Source organism: Myripristis murdjan, chromosome 19 (assembly GCF_902150065.1).
Source record: "Myripristis murdjan chromosome 19, fMyrMur1.1, whole genome shotgun sequence".
Classification (NCBI taxonomy): domain Eukaryota; kingdom Metazoa; phylum Chordata; class Actinopteri; order Holocentriformes; family Holocentridae; genus Myripristis; species Myripristis murdjan.
Genome location: NC_043998.1, coordinates 11,566,685 through 11,588,994, shown reverse-complemented (window position 1 = coordinate 11,588,994; position 22,310 = coordinate 11,566,685). Strand labels below are relative to the sequence as shown.

Below are 22,310 nucleotides of genomic sequence, written 5' to 3'. Positions count from 1 at the left end.
CAGGATAGTGAAACTCCATCTGACTGTGTTCTCATCTCAATTCCAGATGCTGCAGATATCAACATGGAAATCCATCTCTTTTTCATAGGTATACCAGACCATTTTTGTTTCCGCTTCTTTATCTATTCTTTATCGTTTGGAACAGTTCCTCTACTTTGAATCAGGTTTGAATCTGTGTTTTTTTTTTTTTTTTTTTTTTTTTTTTTTTTTACATTTTAGCCCTCTCTAATTAAAGACTACTAAGCTTTCGAAGCCAAATGAGTGCCTGGAGTTGGATTTTTATGTCATGACAACATATTTTTGGTCATTATAGTTCCTTTCTAATGTTCTGGTACAATTCCTGGCCTACAAGATCAGCTTAGGTGCCACAGCATCAGAGCCCCTTCTCCAGAACTCTGGGGAAATGACCTCATTTGTGGTCGGTTTAATTGGATCTCCATGTGATTTGTCAGGAGCCTCGTTTCCACTGAGGGGGTAAACATACTACCCAACCCTTACTCAGCACCGCTCATTCCACCAAAACAAAACTTGTATCTTTTTGCCAAAATGTGAGGGTATTGCCACTTGTGCATGAATTAATAAACACCTAGTGGTTTTGACTCTGTATTATAAACAGTTTTATGTGGAAAGACACTGTTGAGGGTTAGATGTTTGAATGACACACCTGTCATTCAAACACTCAAGACCCAAGAAAACCTGTTGTGGCTGTTACTGCTTGCTGTTGCTTGCTCGTCTTGCATTGCCAAAGTAACAACTCATAAGAAATGAATGCATTTCCTTTCTGCAAGATTTTTTTTAGACAGTTGCATTGGTGTAATTATGTAAGAATGTTTAAAAAATGTGAATGATAACATCTTGTGCTGGTGTTTTCATCTGTTTAATTACCATTGTATGTTTGATGAGTCCATTATTTTTTTTTTTTTATTGTGCATTGTGTCACTCAGTCCCAAAGATTTGCCCCATTTAATCTATTTAAATGGGCTCTCTAGTTATGTATCAATTCACAACCAAGGCTTAAGTTTAGCCAACAGGACTGAAAGAAACTGTGTCACCCAATAGCGTGGGCTCCATTGTATCCGTGAATGGCCCAAGCAGCACTCTGGGTATTGTGTTCTTTAAAAGGGAGTCAGGTTACCTTGGCAACGGCAGGATGCCTACCCATAGGCTCGGAGACAGAGAAAAGGCCAGAGAAGGAGGGAAAGAGAGTGAAAAGAGACAAAAAAAGAGGCAAGAGACTTCCCAGCCCTAACTTTCTTTCCTTTTTTTTTTAGTTTGGAAAGCAGGACCGATGGTTGCCATTGGTTTGGGACCAAGACCCAAGGAGGTGAGGGTACGTGCGTGTGTGTGTGTATGTGTGTGTGTGTGCACGTGAATATGTTGGCTTGTATCATAGGCCCAAATATTGAGGCATCTCTGTAACACTGTATTATGGAACACACAGAAATCAATGATGTGATGAGAGAGGACGATTTTTGTTATGTTTAGGTTCATTATTTTTTATCAGTTTAATGAACTAATTCAGAGCAAACATAGAACAACCACTAGCTGATTAGTGACTATGCTTTCATGCATAGCTGCATTTGCATTAGAATTACCTCGAAAATGATAGCCTTATTTTTATGCAAACAGGCTTTAGTGGTGTAATTTAAGTGGAAAATATGACTTTAATGTCTGGATATGTGTTTGTTGTACTTTCAGATATCTGCAATGTTTGTTTCTTGACAGTGAGACTCAGCACCCCGTAGACTGAGGGCCATGCGTCTTGCTCTGCGGCCACGCAGGTAAGGTTCATTCTCAAAAGATCAAAGGTTTAAACTCTAGAAAGTGAGGCAAGGGAGATTAAAAAAAAAAAAAATTAACGTGCACAAGGAAGTGGGAAAAACAATGTTTCTGTTTATTCTATTCACCTAGCTAATGCGCCTCACTTTACAAACACCTCTGCACAAAAAGGTACAACCTGGACAAATTTAATCTTCCATTAGTAAGATAACATCCATATCGCCAGGTCAGATTCTCCCCTTCATCATCATCATCATCATCATCATCATCATCATCATCATCATCATCATCATCATCATCATCATCATCATCATCAAAATCATCTTCATTTGTTCAGGGAAGGCCAATTTAGAGCAAGCTCTGTTTTCAGTGAGGCCCTGACTACAGGAAATAGCTCTGAAGAAAAGCATGCACACACTACATGCAGGTTGCAATGATAAAAATGATTTAAAACAGCAGCTCCTAGAGCACATATGCAGTGTGACCGTGGTGCCTCAAAAAACAATTGTAAATAATCCACTTTCTAGCAAGCTAGACCCCATTCAGTAGGGCCATAGCATCTAAATGCAGATGTCCTAATCCAGTGTTGACACACAAAATGAAATACTATTGTGAAATTCATGGTTGTTTTGTATTTCAAGAGGCAGACATGGTAACCTGGTAATTTAGTAAGTCAGGATTAATAAATGAAAAGAAGAATACAATGCTGTACCCTCCTCATAGTCAGTGAAAGCCATCTAACTTCATGATAAAACCTGCGAGTGTGTGCCATTGTCATTGTCCTTGTCACTGTCCACTGCCACTTATAAATCTAAGCACACAGTGATATACTGCATCAAGTGGTTTCAGTGTAGAGGCAGCAGAGTGCATATAAAGGATGTCAGCTTAGTCTAGTTACTGACAAAAATGGAGCTTGGACAATTTGTCTCTAACACTCTAACACTCGCAAGTAAACAAAATTAATCTCTGTAGAGGAAGGCAAATTTGTGCTTTGAAGGTCTGATTATCATCCAACCAGATACCCCTGGTAATTGTATGCTGTTTTTTGTATGGTGCTCAATACACCATTAATAGTAATTATTCCAACAACATTAGTCTGTTTCCTGGAGAACAGCTTGTGTTATATTGTTTCTGGATTTAACAACAATGTCAGAAAATGAACAGCCAGTTCAGAGCTGGCTGCAGTCAAAGCACAGCGTAATGTCTAATAGAAGATAATGGTATTTCAAAGAATTCTTCCCTGATAATTTAGGTGGTTCTAATTCTCCCCAGCATGTGTCATCATTTAGATATAAGGCCACCGCTGCACTTACTATCATTTATCAATCTGTAGTAACATGATGTCTGCCTGTGCTGCATCTTTTCCACATATCTCTTCAACTCTCTGTGGATCTTTTTTCAAAGACACGTGATGTTGTGTTGACTGCTGTGGCAAATTCCATGAAATGCAGGCCTTTGAATAGTTGAATATGAAGGTAGGCAGTAGATGATAGGCGTGTGTGCATGCAAGTATTTGTGTGTGATTAGCTTGGCTCCACTGTGTTTTTTTGGACACGAGTGGCTGGGTTGACTAGCCTGATGAAAGCATCGTTGATGGCTCTCTCTGCCCCTGTAAAACCTCAGCAGCGAGCCAGTATGAGCCGTGAGCAGACACACACCACATCATAATGGCCCATCACGCTTCACATGTTTGTTTTGACACACCTCGGTCCTCACTTGAAGTCATGGAACAATTTAGTCTTCCACATTCTCTTAATGCACTTGGTGAAAGACAACGTGAGGCTATAATGACATTTTATTGAATCAAATCCATGAACTTAAAACCTCTTCAACCCTGCTGTTCCCATCGATGGAACAAATTTGCTGTTCAGACCTGTAGATCTTTATTTTAAATTCCAGTGGTGATCCAAAGGTTTCCAGTGATATCAAAAATGTCCGGCTGAATTCCAAGGAAGTGTGTATAAAATCGAGATCTTTTTTTATCTGATGTAATGGTGCAGCTACAAAACAATGGCTCCTTGGGTTTATATTTAACGCAATGTAAGCATGATGGCACTTCAACTAAGTGTTGCAACCAGCAGGCACACAATATATATGTGACATTGTCAGTTTTTTTTTCCTAACTTTGAAGCTTCTTAAGGTAAATTTAATGGAAAATCAGAGTTCAAGGTGTTAAAACTAAGTGTAACTGCCTGGATGTGGCACAGAGTACTAAAAACTGTCATGTCATGTTCAATGTCTGGCCAATAAGCAGTTATGTGCATACAATAATGAAAGAACAGGAGATGTTTATACTATTGCATACGTTGCTGTGCCTGTGGTAATTAATCAGTCACTTTAAGAAACTACTTGATGTTGTACTGTCACATTCACATTTACATAACAGTGCCGTTTATGATGATCAGAGCAGATTGCTGTATGTGTGTATTGTGCTCCCTCTAGTGGTTGCCTGGTGCTCTGTCTGTGTGTGTCAGTGTTCACCCTGCTGCTGCAGAGCCTGTGGGTGCCACTTGAGATGACCCAGGATGAACCAGTTGGGAGGTCCCCTGAGGAGCAGGGTAAAACATACACGAACACGCATACACACACACAAAAGAAAACAGCTTGCACGTTAAGCTGTTGTTTCCACATGTTATTATGGCATTATCAGGACAGCTTTAAGATTAGAGTTGGAGCTTTGTCAGGTAAAACAGGAAAGGGCACTTCACAATATCCATGTAGATGAAATGACCAGCATTGCCCTACACTCAGTATGAAAAATAATTTTAAAAAAAAAGTCCAAAATAAGTCAAATTATGAAACGTATTCTTCTCAGTCAGCTGTAATGTGTTGACTCGACAGAAAACATTTGGTGCAGAAATATGTGTTGTTGTTTTTTTTTCCAGAGCATATCAGCATATTCCATTCTTAAATATGTTTTGCAGAAATGTACTGTGCCTCCAGACATGACCTGACAACTGTCTGTCCTGTGCTGAGTGAAGCTCTGTACACACTCCGCGGTGGGTCCCTGAATGCGCCTGACTGTTGTGGGTTTGCGGCCAAGACATACCAGTGTTTGATTCAATTGTCTGGCCAAACTGTTCCTAAAAGACAGTATTTGAGGGGGCAGAGGATAAGGTTGTTTGGGGGGAAGCTTTCCTCTTAGCTTAGAGGATGAGAAAAATGCAGAAAGAGTTTTATTTCCTCTGTAAAATCAACATTCTTTTTTTATTGTCCCGATGAATAAATTGCCATATTCCAGTGCCATTCATGAAATTTTGCCATTTTTATATATTATTGAAAGATGTTTAAAACCAGGCCTAGCAGGTTCAACAAAGCCTTTTGTGATTGAGGTGTTCAGGAGGTTTCTGGCTAAGGTAATTGACAGTGGTCTATCACTCCCCCTTGTGAGGAATGTTGGTATAAAGAGTCAACTCATTTTTATATTGCAAATTTACAAATTCACAGACAATAGATTGGCCACTGATTTGAAGATGAAACTGGCTCTCGAAGCCTATTACTATGCACAAAATGTTCCCATTCCTAAGTCTTGAAGAGGAACATTGTGAGGTTATAAAGTCAGATACACAGGTTCAGCTGAAGACAAAGTGATTTTAACAAACAAATAACCTCAGTGAAAGACTCAGACAGAGTGGTTACCCATGCATGAAAACAATTTTAAAATATAACCCAGGAAGAAGGATTTTTTTTACCTAAACATCCCCATCCACTGTCTCCTCAGATAGTAGGAAAATATCTTGGGCAGACAATATAACCCACTGGTGCATCTCGGCCACAGACCCACAATAGTTGTACTCCTTCAGGGACCCACCACGAGGTGTATACAAATAGCCACCCAACAATGGCTGTGTTGGAAAATAGCTGCTGGTGTGGTCAGTTCAAATTCATCCATCTCAAATTCGCCCCCAATCATCCCAACATGCACTGCAAAAAACTGCCTATCATAACAACTTTGGTAAGGTCTTGTATTCAATCTTAAAATGTTATTTATTTATTTATTTTTTTTGCCCAAAAAGCAGACAATGGTTTGAGGTGAATTCATTTTTATATAGAAATAGGTTGACATCTTGAAATAAGGTTGATCATTTCACTCATGGTGTCATTATAATGTTGTGATTCAAGAAAATACAAAATGAGTTCCAATTCATTCATTTGACGAAAAACAAAATTTTATGACTAAATTTCTTACTGAATGAAATGGTTTGCTATGGCGGATATTTTAGAAGAATCAACAAAACTGTGGTTTACTTTATTAAACATCCAAATCTTATATGAACAAAACAATAGAACAATAAAACAAACATTTGCAGAGTGTAAGTTGGCATGAAGACCAATGATTGCAATAAATCCTGTTTTTATAGAAGCCTGTCACTAATGCTTACAAAGACAATCAACATGCTAAAACAACAGGGGGAAAGAGGATGTGGTTTGTGGACAGTCTTAAAAGCAGAAGAGTATCAGCTCTCATGAGAAATTATCCAGCAGTGGAAATCAAAGCGTTTTATCATGGGTCTAATCATGTGGCACTCTTTTGTTTTGAACGCCTTCCAGTCCATTATCTAATTATATATTTTTTTAAAAATACAGCAAAATATTCATTTTAACAAGTCATTTTGTCTCATTTTCAATCTTTTTTTTCTTGGAACCAGTCAAAAAATGTTCCAGTGGTATGAAATAAATGGGATGAGAAACTGCTTTGTAAACAAGCGGGAACCCACTTGTTTACAATGCACGTTCTCCTGTTTCAGGAATTTTTCTGGGAACAAGTATGAATAAGAAACGAGGGAGTATAAAGCAAATCATCCCACTGGGATCAAGAAAAAGATACCCAATCCAAGAAAATTCTGGGAACAAATTGATTACCAGTGAAAATTGGGATCATCTCATCCCACTGGCAGGCTTTCTCACTTGTTTCGAGAAAAAAAGGGGTTTTTAACACTGCATATGAGACTAAATGACTTGGACTGAGATCTTTTTGCAGTGTATTTGGAACTATGAAACATATAATGTGCTGCATTCTGTATAATTTAGGCTTTTGTTTATGTCTGCTGATGTATGGGAACAAAGATTGAATATCCTGGCCTATGTGACATGATGCATAAATGAAGGGAACACACACACACACACACACACACACACACACACACACATACACACACACACACACACACACACACATACACACCTTACCTTTACAAGTTTGGGAATAGTTTCGTCATATCGTCATCTCGTGTACCTGGCATAAATTTTTTATAGCGATCCCACCTCTTCTCCCTCCCTGCTCTTCTTTCATTACTTCTTTGCCCAAAGGCTCCCAGCAGGGCTTTAGGTGCTGATACACTGACACTCAGCTGAGCAAACAGAGATGAAATGACATCACCACTATGTGTGTGTTTTACTGCATATCACTGGGTAGCGCGCCATCCCCAAGGAGATCCTTTACTTGACCCCAGCTCACCTCCCACCCACGCCAGCGCTCCCCCCTCACATCTCTCCATTGTGTCAGCGTGTGCAGCCTCTGGCACCACTCAACAACACCTCATCCATACCCAGCATTTCTGAACATCATGCACATGTTCAGTGGTGCAGTGTTGTCAGCAACCTCTCCAATATAACACTCAGTACTCAGTATTCTCACTTTTAATAGTTCTCTCTGCCGCACTTTGGTACTAAATACAAATGTCTCAATCAAGAAGTCCTTGATCTGCCCTCTCAAATCGCCCCTTAAAGCCTCACCAGCAGACTTTTAAAACACACACTCGCTGTTTGTACAGTTCTGGCATGTCTGGCAACCTCAGTATCTGGCTAGGTGGTTAACTATGTGCTTAGCGGGAGCATGACTATTTTAGGTCAGCCAGATACTTTAGACTGCATGGCCAATCAGAGAGAACACAGGAAAAAAAGTTTTATGGAGATTTTTGATGTATTTCAATATTGTTTATATCAACAATCATTTCTTAATGTAACCCACTGAAGTTTGGCAGCTGTTCAGCCACCTACCAGAGAAACACAGCTATTTATATTTAATTGTTTTGACTCCTGAATGAAAGAGAGACACCCCGGTCCTCTTAGTTTTCTAGTGTATGACTGGGTGGTCCATTATGGATGGTTGTACACTGCAAAAAATCTCCATCTTAACAAGTCACTTATCTCATATTAGGTCTTAAAGTCTTGTTTTTCTTGAAGAAATCTGCCGGTGGGATGAGATAATCCTACTTGTTTCCAATGCTAATCAGCTTCCAGAATATTCTTGAATAAAGTGTCATTTTCTTTTCTTTACTAGTGGGCTTATCTGCCTTGTTCTGCCTTATTTCAACATTTATTTACTATACGTATTTATACATATTATGCAATACCTGAAACAAGTGAAATTAAAATTGGATGTGATTGTCACCTTTTACTAAATTGTTGTTACTTTGTGATATTTTGAGATGATATTTATCTTTTTTAGGCACTAATTTTAGTCTTGTATTGCCCTAACTAATAGTGGCAGCATATTGTGTACTTGCGATGTCTATGGGACTGTTTAACCACTAACCATATCCTGTAATTGGCCCATGTTATACTGGGCACAGGTTAAATATGGCTTCAGTTTCTGTCCCTCTGTTGTTACCTGATGAAGCTCCATAGATCACAACAGTGCCATTAAATTTTTATTGCAAGTAAGGCAAATGCAGTATTTTTTTTTTTTTTTTAATCTTTTTTTCCTATGCACCTATCCTCAAGACCGAATTTGTGTGCGTAACTTTTTGTAAGTTTTGTCTGGACTCCTGAAGGTTGAAAATATTTGTCTTGTGTACAATTTAGGTTACTGCTTACAAAAAGATACACAACAGATAACAGCTGTGTGAATTTGGCACAGTAAAATGTGGCCTTTCAGGAGAACATGACAAGGTTTGGGAGAAAGTTCACACATGACCTTAAAATGACTTCTGCAGCCCATGAGCTCATCAAGTTGAGTTTAGGGCTACCTTTACCCATTAAGGTGTCTGTGTAAACATTCACCAAAGTGTGTGTATGTGAATATGAATATGTGTATGTGAATGTGTGCGTACGTGTGGTCGATTTCTGAAACCACAAAAGCAATGTGAGATTACCGCAAAGCTCCAGTTACCCCTCCAACAATATTTGCCTGTCAGAAATTATGACTCATTACCATCTTTATCTGTCGTAAAATTGTCCTTCTGGAAACCTCACTTCTGTAAAAATTATTGAATGTCATTACTGCATGAACAGAATATGGAAAATACACATAGCCATAATAGCTGCTTCATTTACAGCAGATCAGCTAAAGTAAATAGTGTTACATAACCCTGACTTCACAAGATTTGCGCCTTTGGGACAAGATTTGCTATGACATAATGTTGTGTTTGGTGCAGTGCATGGCATTAAATTACTGTACAATCTTAAACATTTTGATATGAGATAAAATAGCATACTGTCCGTACATGACAGTGTGATTTGTGTCCCAGGTCAGCGCGGCCTCGGCCTTCGCAGGCTGGCTCTGCGGTTAGAGGCTCTGAGCTCTCAGGTGCAGAGGCTGAGCAGGGAGAGAGATGCCACCCAACCTGCCAGAGATGACCTCAGTCTGCTGCTGCAGAGGTACTCAGCCACATCTGACACCTGAACACACAGACAGGAGTCATGTGACACCCCATTCTTTTTACATTAAGAAGACATGGTTGCTCAATAACTATGAGTATGTGTTTGTATGTCTGCTTGTTGTGTTTGTGTGTGTGATGCACCAGTCTCAGGCAGGACCAGGAAGGCTTGGTCCGCTTGATAGAGGGGGAGCTGAAGAGAATGGCCCAGAAGCTCGACCAGATCAGCCACCATCATCACCATCATCATCAGTCTCACACACCGCCACCACATGATGACCACAGACCACACACAGGTAAAACGCAGACCTCTATCAAAATGAACCCCCATAATCTCTTTCTGGGATTGAATTTATCCCCAGAGCATAAACTCCAGATCTGGGCCTGCAGTTATGAAGACTCACTCAATTAAATATAGATCTAATAAAAGTGGATGCAGTGTATGACAGTATTAAGTAGAACTGCAATGCTAGAACTTACAATATAGGTTTTTAAAGCTGCTCAAAGCAACTTGTCATCTTGGCAGCTCCAAATGGCTGCATGAAGTAACTATCTGAAAAAAATATTGCACAAAATTTCATGTAGTCTAACCCACTGGGACTTTTTTTTTTCCACCGTATTTTTATGCAATTGATTTACATCAATGGATACCAAAAGGATGAGAGAGGCAAAGCGCTCTCTTGCTGCTGCTTAGGAGACAATTTTGCATGTTGCTCCTTTAAGTTTTGATGCATCACTTGCTACAGGTAGGCAGCTGTGCACACCCAAGACCCAAACTTCATTTGGGAAAATGTGAATTTACCAGGTTTAAATTTAACATAAACGGATGCTCTTTTATATTGTAGTCCCACTTTGTGATTTAGGATTTTAAGATGGGTGTATACAGTGGTATATAAAGATCTTGCCTTTAGTATAGCTTTAACTGTATTGTGTATTCTGCTGAAAGACCCTCATTGTCTGAGCTAAAAGAGAGATTTTAGGTTTTGTTCCAGTCAAAACATGGTTCAACATTCTGGCTACCAACAAATAAATTCACAACCCCCTCCCTATATGTCACAAGGTTCGATATATAATTGGCCAGTTGCATGCTTTTTAGTGTGCAGTGGTAGTGTGACGCTCCAAGCCAAATGCATGGTTCACAGTCACAGTAAAGGTTAACCACACGGTGAAATTAACAAGCTGTGATGGTGGAGGGTGTGGAGGGGGCTCAGAGGGCAGTGAGTGCAGGTGGTTATGGGGGATGGAGTCCTCGAACAGGAGGTTAACAGGTCCCACAGAGCCAGTGCCGATCGACCGGCCGCTGGGAGGAAAAGATTTACGTCTCCACAACGAGCCTCCCGAGAGGAGTCAGGTGGGAGTTGGGTTACTCACCCTGCCTGGCACGCGAAGAGGGGACGCGGGTGAAAGGGGGAGAGAGCAGGGTGACTGGGTGTACGCTCACTTCCTACTTCCCTGAAAAAAAAAAAAGGGAATTCATAAAGCCCAGGCCACACAGACACCCTTCCACACACAGGCGCGTGCACACATCCACTCACAGATGCAGGCACACAAACACACACTACTTCCTCATCACCGGCCCACCCGCCCTCACCCTTCTCCTCTCACATTACCTCACACCCATAAAGCACGATTGAATTACCCAGGAGTCCTTTCAGCAACTTGTCGACTCATACCCTTGTTTTCTCAAAGGGAGTGCATTTTTCCCCTCTGTCTTGCGCTCCTATAGCATATCACTGTTTTCAGGCCTTCGCACCTTGGCTGTGACTGAGTTTTCTTGTCTTTCTTTTTTTTTTTTTTTGCCTCTCCCCCTTTTTTACTAGGTTGTTTTACACAGTTAAGGACTGTGTATTTTGGCAAGGGCTAACATTGTAAAGGAGAATGTTTGGTAGGAGGCAGGTGGGTCAGGTGTGTGTGTGTTCATTCCAGATGATTGACATTGGCTGCAGAAGGTGGGGGGCTTACGGGAAAGGGCCTCTCAGAACACACTGCTTCTAGTTTAATGCCTCTTACATGCATGGCAACGCTATACATCGTGCTGATGGCTGCTATTCATTGTGCACTTTTCAGTTGAGAGGTTATATATCAAAGTTATTATCCAATGTTCTGCAATACCCACATCCAGTTAACTTCACAATGTGCGTTTTGTCACCAAAACCAGGACTGTGGAATAATAATAATAATGCATTCAAAATGGCCCAATAAAGAGTAAAGTTGTGTGACGGTTGATATCTCACCTGCAAGGCCCCTATGAGGTGTGTGAGGTGCCAATGGATCCTGCGTATCCTGTGTGTGCCGAGAAAGTGGAGGTGAGAAAGTGGAAATATACTTGGTAGCCGTCAGGATTTAATCCACGTCAGTAGCAGTGTATATGCACCATTCTGGTTGTACTTGTTTAGTTTTAATTTTAGACACAAGTATAGTGAATGAGGTTATAAACAAGTCTGGACTGAGAAGTTGAATTTAGAAAATTCTGGACAGGGAAATAACACTTTGAAGTAACACTTTTGAGTAACATTGAAAAAGACAAGTTCATGCAAGTTTCTTTAATACAAATGCTATACAGATGGCATTTGTATTAAAGAGTTTTGCAAAAAATCTTGTAAGATCCTTTCTTTTTCAATACTGCACATTGTTTTTTTTCTTTGCAGAGCTCTCAGTCATGAGTGTGTTGATTTTCTCTTACAATAATACTTGACAAAAAAAAAAAAAAATACTACTCAGAATCAAGTTCTTTATCTTTTTGTAGTTTTAATTAAAAAGAAGCGCTTTGAGGTTCCCAAAATATTTTAGCACTTTGTTCAGTTCTGGATTTGGAAACTGCAGTGGATGGTATGGATTAGCTAATATGTGTAATGAATTACACAGCTGGAAGTGGTGCACCATTGTTTTGACTTAACATTATTTTGACTTGACATCTGTGAAAATGCCTCCTGTCATCTGAACCCATCTAAATTTCTGTTTCCGCGCTGGACCTTTGCCAGTTCCTGCGGGCCCGCTGGCAGTCAGACCCCTGCTATGCCTTTTATGGGGTTGACGGTACCACCTGCTCCATATTGACTTATCTTAGCCAAATAGAGGGCTTCTGTCCCCCCCGTCTTGGAGGAAACCACTCGGCACTGCCATGGCACCAGAAACCTCACTCCTACACACAGAAGGTACGTTCACAACAGATCTGCTCTGAATGGTTAAATTATAACATGAATGACCATGTGAATAGACCCATTCCCATATCTTGCCACTTGCCTCTGATAAATGCAATCAAACATGTCAAATCAGAGTACTCGACTATATTCTCTGTTAAGGTCCCATGCTTTGCGCTACCAAACTGTAATTCAAACTCCGACTGTACACAGGCTGAGATACGAGCGAGTCTGAGCTCATTGTATGAGATGACCAGCAGCAACAGTGGTCCTGCAGTGAGGTTCATGCGGTCCAGAGTGGAAAGGATGTCTGAGCAGTGGATACAGGCCGGCCTGAGGATGAGGCAGAGCAGAAACAAGACAGCTGCACCACAGATGAAAGTATAACCAACATATCATTTATGTAAAGGTCACAAAATAAAACAGCATTTTGATGATGTTTTGCTTCAACATATTTCCAGTTAAGACAGGGAGGCAGGACTGTAACAAACATGGGAAGTGACTCAGTGCTTTGTGCATCATCTTGAGTTGCATGAATCTTGGAATGGAATAATTAAACTCTGGGATGCAATCGAGGTATCTTAAGAAAAAGAAGCACAGTTTCAGTGAGGGCCCAAAAATGCACAGCTGTGCCATTTTACCACTTGCATCACTTTAAAAACTACACACTTGCAGGTGTTGTGTGATTTCATAATGAAATGAAGAATTAACTAACAAGACGAAAAGGTCATTTTTAAGTATCTTTTTGGCTCAAAGAAAATTCAAGGAGAGCACAGCAATCACTTCATTGCATGTGTAGAAGATTTCAAAATCACTTCTATTAACAAGTCATACATCATAATATTGTTGTGAGGGATTTTTTTTTTTGCTCAGGGAGCATGTAGAAACTGAACTCTAAATGTCCTGACTTTACCCTGTTTTAACTCTTTCAATATTTTTAATATTCAGGTTCTTATCAAGTCACATATTTACTCAATCATTTGTATTTATTTTATATTTATATGCCTAATTAACTTACATTTATACTCTCTAGAGCTTGCTCTCCTTGAGTGCACAACCCCTAAGCATAACATAAAAAACAAGACAGCAGAGAAATGGTTACCCCTTTTTCCATGCAACTGCAGTGTGGACGTGGCTTTTTACTTTAAGAATGGATTTTGGCCCGTCTCCCTCCTGCCTGTCTCCTCTAGGTGCTGCTGTATCCTGGCGCCCTGTCTGGAGGTGCAGGCCAGCGGTTCCAGGCCATGGTGGAGAGAGGGGGTCCTTTAGGGGAGCTGGTCCAGTGGGCTGACCTCAGTGCCTGTCTGACCATCCTGGGCCACAATCTGACCCTCAGCACCTCTCAGCACCACCTCCACAGGTAGCAGAGAGACTCTAACAGAGATGAATAAACTTGAACTTGAACTCAGCAGAGCATCACTGTCAGATACTGACTTCTTTCATCAGCCACAGAATGAATCAATTTGTTTGGAAAGTATTGCTGATATGCAAAAGAAAGTATTTCCATGGAATATTGCACTGGGCAGGGTCCAACCATCTGGCAATATTGATAAATGATATTTTCATAGGTGTTTAAGCTACACTGGGCAGCTTTGCATGTGGGTGGCTCCAAATGGCAAGCTAACAGTTTCAGAAAATATTGAACTCCAAGTTTACCAGCCCAGCCGGTCTGCAATTGTTTTCTATTAGAGGGACGGCAGAGAAAAAAGATCTAATGTGTGCCCAGTTTTCTCAGGATAGAACTCATACTCATTACTGGTTTTGCTTTGGAGTTTAGATTAATCACTTCCTGTAGTGCATCTGTAAATAACACCAGCAATTCATCTGGGCTTAATGGGTGAATCTATGAAGTCTCCATTGCAACCCCACTACATGATTCATAAAACAGATATGCTTTTAACTGAAAATTTTAACTTTTATTGGTTTTTAATACCATTCAGTCATTTCCAAAGCATTTCCAAACAAGTTGTGGACGAGGGGATTTCTTTGTGGCTATATAAATTCACTTCAGAAGTATTGTGGGATTCTCAATTTCACTGTGGGAGTAATTAGGATTCCTAGTGTTTCACACTGTCTGATATGCTGACCAAAACTACAAAGTTGTTCTTGCAGTGCATTATTAAGTCTGTATGTGAGTGTTTGCTGTGATTATTCCAGTCTCATAGGAGCTGCCCCAGGCCGAGGAAGCTGTCCAATCCAGAGGCCCTTGACCTTTGACCTCATCTATACAGACTACCATGGACTTGCCCACCTTCAAGGAGCCATGGGACTCGCCTTCCTGCACTACCAGTACTACTTCTACTATTTTTTTTAACATTTATTCATGCTTTATATGTTCATTTTCTTTTCTACTCAAACCTATACTCTATTTCATTCATACTGGTGCAATTTTGAAATTCTATAATTAGGCTGACTTTATGGTCTGTGGGGTCATAGTCAGTGATGTAATGATTAAAAACATTTGTAAAATATGACCTCCAAATAGAAATCATCATAAACCAAACAGTAAACCATATAGACAAAAAAGTTATATTATCAAAAACAAACAAACAAACAAACAAACAAACAAACAAAACAACAACATTTTTTGCTTTCTCCTTACCTTAGATGACCCGATCTTTTTGTAACTTATATCAGTTTGATACTAGGGATGTAATTATTTCATCACACTGATGCATTGATTATAAATTCTGCCGATACAAATGTATTGATATGATAAAAGAAATAATTATAATGAATTGATTGTAATTAATTATAAATAAATAAATACAATAAAATGTTTTGTTTATATAAAAGAAAATCATGAATTGCACAGCTTTAACTGTCCAGCATACAAAGGCCCCTGTAGCTCTGTAATTCAAACAAGATGTCAAAAACATGAGCTGTTTGCATTAATGCAGTCATTTGTGTACTGAAATCGTGTCACAAACTGAATTCTTTCTTCTGAAAATCATTTTAGGTGCCGCTTCAGGATCCTGGACTCATTTGGCACCGAACCAGCCTTTAACTTGGGGACTTACGCACGCAGCCATGGTTATAAAACTCTGTGGGGAAGCTGGGGTCTCCAACCACTGCAGTACATGACAATGTTCCGTAAGTATGTGTGTGTGTGTGTGTGTGTGTGTGTGTGTGTGTGTGTGTGTAGTGGCAAGACATACTTTTTATATGAGCAGGAACGCCATCGTGGTAATGTGTTTACACGGTACAAGCATGCAAACATGTGAGTCAGTGTCTGTGTGAGGCCGCAGCAGTGATGCACTGTATGATGGTGACTGTGTGAAGTACACTGACTCATACTGTTCATGAGACACAGTAAGCCAGCCACATGCACACACACACACACACACACACACACACACACACACATTCTCACATATGTCTCTTGCTGGCTGTCATGGCACTGATCCTTCATGCACAGGCCCCTGTGAGCGTCCTCAGAGTGCGAGGATTAATCGTTGGGGTTAAATAAACTTGGTGCCCAGACAGAGCTTTCATTCCAACACCTCTCCCTGTCGTCTCTCCCGTCCTGCCGGGAGATGGAGGCAAGCTGGACTGGAAGCACCGAGCCGAGTGCTGCTCCTCATCCCGCAGCCTGAAGCACTGTTTATTTGTCCTGTGGAGGGGGAGAGAGAGGGATGGCTGTGAGCTGGTGATGGGAGGAAGAAAGAAAGAAAGACAGAAAGAAAGAAAGAAAGACTGAAAAAGAGACGCTTGAGCAAAAATTTAGGAAAAACATTTGTCCTGCTGAGGGGGACAGAAAGGGGTGGCTGTGAGGTGATGATGGGAGATAGGAAGGAAGAAAGAAGGAAAGAAGGAAAGAGAGCCTTGAAAAAGGAGGCTAGCAATAACAAAGTCAGGCTGGATAGGGAAAAAAAATCTAGAGGAAAGGGGGAGTTTTGGAGGGATCTGAGGAAAAAAAGCAGGGGTTCCTCTGAGTGAAGGATTTCAGACAGAGTGAGACAAAGCAAGAAAATGAAACCAAGACACAAACTGAAGAACAAACTTAAGAAAAAAAAAAATAGGACCCTCAGTCCTTCGTGGATTTCTGTCGAATCCCCTATGACTCCACATTTCCATCTTCATCATGTCGTGTGTCGTTGCGCTTGCCTGCTAATCTGATAGGTGGGCGTGTTAAGCGGTACATGTAGACAGGTGTTGGAGACAAGTGGGAACAAATGGAGCTGTTAGGGAGCCAGAAGGAAATTCTTTACCGCTGTAGGAGCTGAATAAAGGGGAGAAATATTTGGCAAGGTCTTTTAAACAAGCCCTCTGAGAGAGGAGAGGATGGAATGGGTGGAAGGAAGAATTAAAGAATCTAGGGTGCCCACTCACACACTGGCACATGCAAAGACTGTCAGAGAACACCTAAATGCTCACAGGTGCATGTCCAGCATACATGCAGACATCCACACACACATGCACAAGTACATACAATGTGCACACACACACACACACACACACACACACACACACACACACACACACACACACATTTGCAGACACATTCCTGCATCTCTTAAGTAAATACTCATCTCTCACACCTTCACCATAGTGTCGAAGGGCAACAGGGTGGAGGCTGTCAAACCTGAACTGCCTATCCAAACAGCCACATGTGACGCCCCCACACACACACCTTCCCTTGCCATCATATATATAGACTTCTTAATCCCTTCAACAACTGATTTCACTCTTTCACACAAGCTCACAAAAACTTACAGAATGCTTTTTCTCACCTGTCACTCACCCGCATTCTTTCTCCCAGTTGTCTACACTATCTGTCCAAAACTTGTTCTTTTGATCCTTCCTATTTCCCATCTTCTTTTTGTTTATGTTCTCTTCAAATAAGATAGGTGCACACACATTCTTCATAACTGAAACTGTATATCCATACAGATGTTTGTCATTGACACTATGTCCACTGAGACACCTGTCATACACTGTATGTGAAATGGACGGCCTGTCGGGTGGTATGAAAGGAGACGTCATCTCACTTCTTTGCACATAGCATGCTTCTGAGCTACCTGTGCTAATGATAGATTTTGTCAAGAAATGTGATATTCCCCTCGGCACCTGTTTTTCAATTTTAAGCATATAACTTGCAGTTGTTTGACATGCAGCTCAGAAGATATGGAAATGAGAGGGGAGGTATTTCCAAAATGCGATATCCTTTTGGGACAAAAAAAGTCATTTACTGTTTCTAAAACTGAAAGAGCCCAGACTGTGCAGTCATTTTTTCAGTCAAAGATTTAGGTTACCAAGTCTTCTTCCAAATAGCCCATGATTTGTTTTAATTTCGTACTCCTAGTCATTTGGGAATAAAATATTTAAAATATTCGCAGTCATCTTTTTAAAATAGGTCTGATACAGCCTTCTATTTTTTTTTGCAAAATAAGTAGTATATTTAAAGTAAATGAAGCTTAATCAAATAATTGATCTCATTATATTTAATTAGGTTATCTCTCTAATTAGGTTATCTGTCATTTCTCCCAAATAGTTTAAGAGGGACTAATTTCAGTCTTGTGTATACACATGCACATGCAGGGTTTGAGGCCAGATTGTTCCCGACTCACTAATCTCAAAACACAAGTTGAAGTTATCGTCTTTGTGTGTGTTCTTTATTTGGGGTGTGACTTTGTAGATAGGACATTTTATGGTGGGAAATGTACAGTATTTGAATTCTCAAGGAAATTCTTCTCCTGTGACTGAACCAACCCTAACATAGACATTATGTGCAAAAGCATTTACAGTTCTATGTAATGAACAGCACATGACTGTAACTGTGGTATTTTTTTTTAACCCATGGCACCTCTATGTTGATGACTAACTGTTTTCTGTTACTGTGTGTTGTCTGTAGCTCACACTCCTGATAACTCCTTCCTGGGCTTTGTGAGTGAGGAGGCAGTAAGGCAGGAGGTGAGGGAGGAAGAGCTGGAACCAAACTTCAACAGGAAAGAAAACATAGCAGTAGTCTATGGCAAACAGGACTACATGTGGCAGGTAATGACCAGAACTGAGTTGCTGGATTGCACTTAATGTGTATGCATACATTTCACCAAGGTTGTTGAAAGCTTGTTATGCATGTATGTCCAAAGACTATTGCTTTGTCTTTTTCAACTCCTCTCTGTCTTTGTCTCCCTCTCAAATTCAAATTCAGTTTCAAATTTAAAAAATTAATTTTATTTGCATTGAAATACAATTGTACTTATTACCAAAGTGCATACACAGTACCTACAGATTAATTTATGTGCTGTATATGTGTATGCACATACAGAACATACAGAAAGACATGAAAAGCTGACAACAAACTATTTAACTACTGACAAAGGTATTTTTTAAGGTTTCCATTGTCTCTGCTCTTGAATTATGTCAAGTTAAGATTAACCTAGAAGCTGCTCATGCAGCACTCTCGCTGGTGTCTTTATCTGTGTGTCTTTGTGTGTGATAGGGTAAATCTGGGTATGTGGAGGTGATCAGTGAGGACCTGGAGACCCATGCCACGGTCTATGAGCCTCCGGGACGTGCCTCCACGTTGCCCAGCTTCGTCATCAACCACGGCCTGCTGAGTCAGGAACACTTCCTCCGACTGCTGCGGAGAGCCAAGGTCAGACACACACTCATCCCAGAACAGCTTACAAAAATAATGAAGCTAAAGCTGAGAAGTGCACTTACTGCAACTCAGTTGTCACTTGAGTTGTGGCCCTATGGGGTCATTATGTATCACCATATCATATCATATCATATCATATCATATCATATCATATCATATCATATCATATCATATCATCCTAACCTTCAGCATAATACTGAATATTAAGTGATATGTCTGCCTTGCATCCCTCCTAGGTGTTTGTAGGTCTTGGTTTCCCCTATGAGGGTCCAGCTCCCATCGAGGCCATCGCTTTGGGCTGCGTTTTCCTCCAGCCTCGTTTTGACCCACCACACTCCTCGGACAATAGTGACTTCTACAAAGGCAAGCCCACCACAAGACAGGTACTGTCTGAACTGAGAAAATGATTGATTTAGTTACTAAATGTGGTACATTGTTGCACAAATTGTTACTGTCTTGATCCTCATTGCTCAAATCTTAAAAAGTATTGTTGAATAGTTCTGCTATGTATGCATTACGCAATGGTCTTAATATAGAAAATAACTTGAGTAATATTCCAAAGAGTTTTAACATTATGCCAGTACTAATGTTAATGCCATATTTACCAACTTAATGGATATCTAATTTATTTTGGTGCAAAGTTCTTACAATTTTTTCCTAATTTGTTTTGATTAGATAGTAAAGATTAGTGTAGATTTATAGTTAGGTTATTCTGATTTTCATTTCCTGCGTCTCCGTTTCTTTGCCTGCCTGTTGCTCTTAGCTTTCTATGTGTCTATCTTTCTGATCAATTGTCTCTCGGTCTGCCCACTTCTATGTTTCTGTGGATCCTAGATCTCCTCCCAGCATCCATATGTTGAAGACTTCATCGGTAAGCCCTATGTTTGGACTGTGGACACGAGCAACTTGACTGACGTACGGGAGGCCGTCAGGGCCATTCTGCGCACAGAGGTAGCTCCCACAGCATAAGCAGAATTATCAAACACACACGCCCTGTAATCACTGCATTTCAATTGAAATCAAATCAAATGTTTTTTTGTATGTTTTTGCAGGTGAAGCCTTTCACCCCCCGAGAGTTTACCTGTGAGGGGATGCTAGAGAGGGTTCACGCTTACATTACTCATCAGGTACAGAGATACAGAGTAGAACATGAGTTGACATAGAATCTGGCATGTTCCACCCCTAAATTAATCATGTGTCATGTGATGAAATGTGAAGTCACAATATCAGACTGGGTACAACAAACAGAAAAAGCTCAAAGTGGGTCAACTTGTCCTAAAGGCCTGCCATTAGGGGGGTATCAGTGCAGGGTTTCACTGTTATGGGATGGCCTAAATGCTGTTTCAGGTGCTTTCCCACACTGCTACGAATAAAATTCTCTGGGAAACACAAACTCCTTGTAGTTTCAGTCCAAAAATATTAGTGTTAGACTGTGGAAATTCATATCAGTCTAATCCTGAATATCAATGTTTCTGTCTCTTAACTTGAATCTTAATTCTGTCTAGAACTTCTGCAGTAAATCCCTGCCTACCTGGCCACCAGAGGGCGCTCTAAGGGTGCACCTTGGTCCCCTGGGTCAGTCGTGTGTGAGTGTGTGTCGGCGCTCCTCCATGGTGTGTGAGCCCGCTCTGTTTCACTACCTCAACAGCCCGGCTGCTTTCACCAGGTGAGAGGTCAGCAGACACTGGTATTTTGGTCAAAAATAGCAAAAATATAAAATGATTACTGAACGAAAATCCAAGAGAAGTGATTGTCTTAAAGTCTTGACTGCAGTGTATAATTTTAGCAATATTTTGTTATTCTTATTGTTCATCGACCATGATCAAAGACATAAATTTAGCACAGTGATCGTCAGTAGATATAATTACACTTTTCACCCCTCCCCATTTTCTTCATAGACTGGGGCTAGGCTGTTCTAACATGGGACAAGAAGTAAACCACCTGTTTCCTGCCTATAACCCTTGGGGTCGGCACTGTGGCCTTCAACAGGAACCTTTGCTGTTTAGCTGTGCAGGCTCTGACCCGTCCCGCCACAGACTCTGTCCCTGCAGAGCTCACCTACCTGGACAGGTGGCACTGTGCCCTCACTGCCTCTAGCGGGCACTGTGAATTGACTCAGGATATAGGAATAACAGGGAAAAAGAGACAAAAAAGGTAATCTGATCAAGTACACACCAAAGACCTCTATACATACACTATACACTACACATATACTATACACTATACATTCTGTAAGGGAAACCTGGATCTGGACCAAAAACAGCCAAAAGCTTTGCCTGTTTTGTTGAAAGTTTGAGATCTAACTTTTGACTTTGTTATGGCAGACAGCAAAGTAAAATTTCACCCTGGTGTTTTATCTAGGCTGCATTTTTATTACACTCATGCCAAACCTCAGCATGAGTTAAAAGTTCACGAAATCTCATCTGGCATCATGCACTGTGCCAATAATTTGAGGGCATCATTGCATTGCTTTTTTTTTTGGGCTATCAAAATATATATATATATATATATATATATATATATATATATAAAAACATAACATGGCCACTCTTATCCAGGGTGGCCAATATTGGTGGTTGACCGTTGAAAACTCATGGTAGAAGGTGTGCCAAAAAGTGGAAATCTGCTCATGTGAAATACCTCTTGAAACAATCAAAGACAAACAACAGACACGTAGTTATGTCCAGGCCAGTGAGTTTTGGTGTCGATGTGTCTGCTTGATCCTCAGCCAATGAGCTCTTGGTCTACGTTGTCATCTTGCTCAGGAAATTCAAACCAATTTTGAGATTCAGCTTTTCCTCCTGGTCCAGCTGGATGAAGAGGAACTTTTCCATACTATTTGAAAATGCCTTTATAAATGACAGTCAGGGCTCAGAAACCAAAAGCTGAATGACTGTCATTTCTCAAGTACTTGAACGTTGAGTGTTGAAAACCTCAAAACCTGATGCGTCATGGTGTCTAGATTTGAGTTGTCTAGTACTACCCTTTCTGCTCCTGTGGCTTTTCCTAAGAATGAAGGCAAAAACAAGCTTCACAGAAAGGCAAAAAATCACAAATGAACATAGTCATGGTGTATAGATGAATTCAAATGAAGATAACAAGTTGACTTTTCCTCTCTTTCAGTGTAACTAAGAGAGCTGACACCAGTGACTCTAAACTCATTGCATTTTCAGCCTGTCATTT

The 22,310-nt window shown here is 40.5% G+C and overlaps 1 protein-coding gene across 1 annotated transcript; it reads left to right on the top strand.

The window, feature by feature from the left end:
- The first annotated feature begins 1,755 nt into the window (after positions 1 to 1,755).
- On the top strand, positions 1,756 to 21,618 carry LOC115378006 (alpha-1,6-mannosylglycoprotein 6-beta-N-acetylglucosaminyltransferase B-like). The gene is made up of 17 exons (XM_030078111.1): positions 1,756 to 1,781; positions 4,222 to 4,337; positions 9,252 to 9,381; positions 9,528 to 9,676; positions 11,622 to 11,686; positions 12,362 to 12,535; positions 12,734 to 12,901; positions 13,711 to 13,880; positions 14,678 to 14,809; positions 15,480 to 15,613; positions 18,375 to 18,517; positions 18,966 to 19,121; positions 19,364 to 19,510; positions 19,962 to 20,078; positions 20,180 to 20,254; positions 20,633 to 20,793; positions 21,026 to 21,618. Exons 1-17 carry the CDS (start codon positions 1,756 to 1,758, stop codon positions 21,222 to 21,224), a joined length of 2,262 nt encoding a protein of 753 aa, XP_029933971.1. The 3' UTR covers positions 21,225 to 21,618.
- The last annotated feature ends 692 nt before the right edge of the window (positions 21,619 to 22,310 follow it).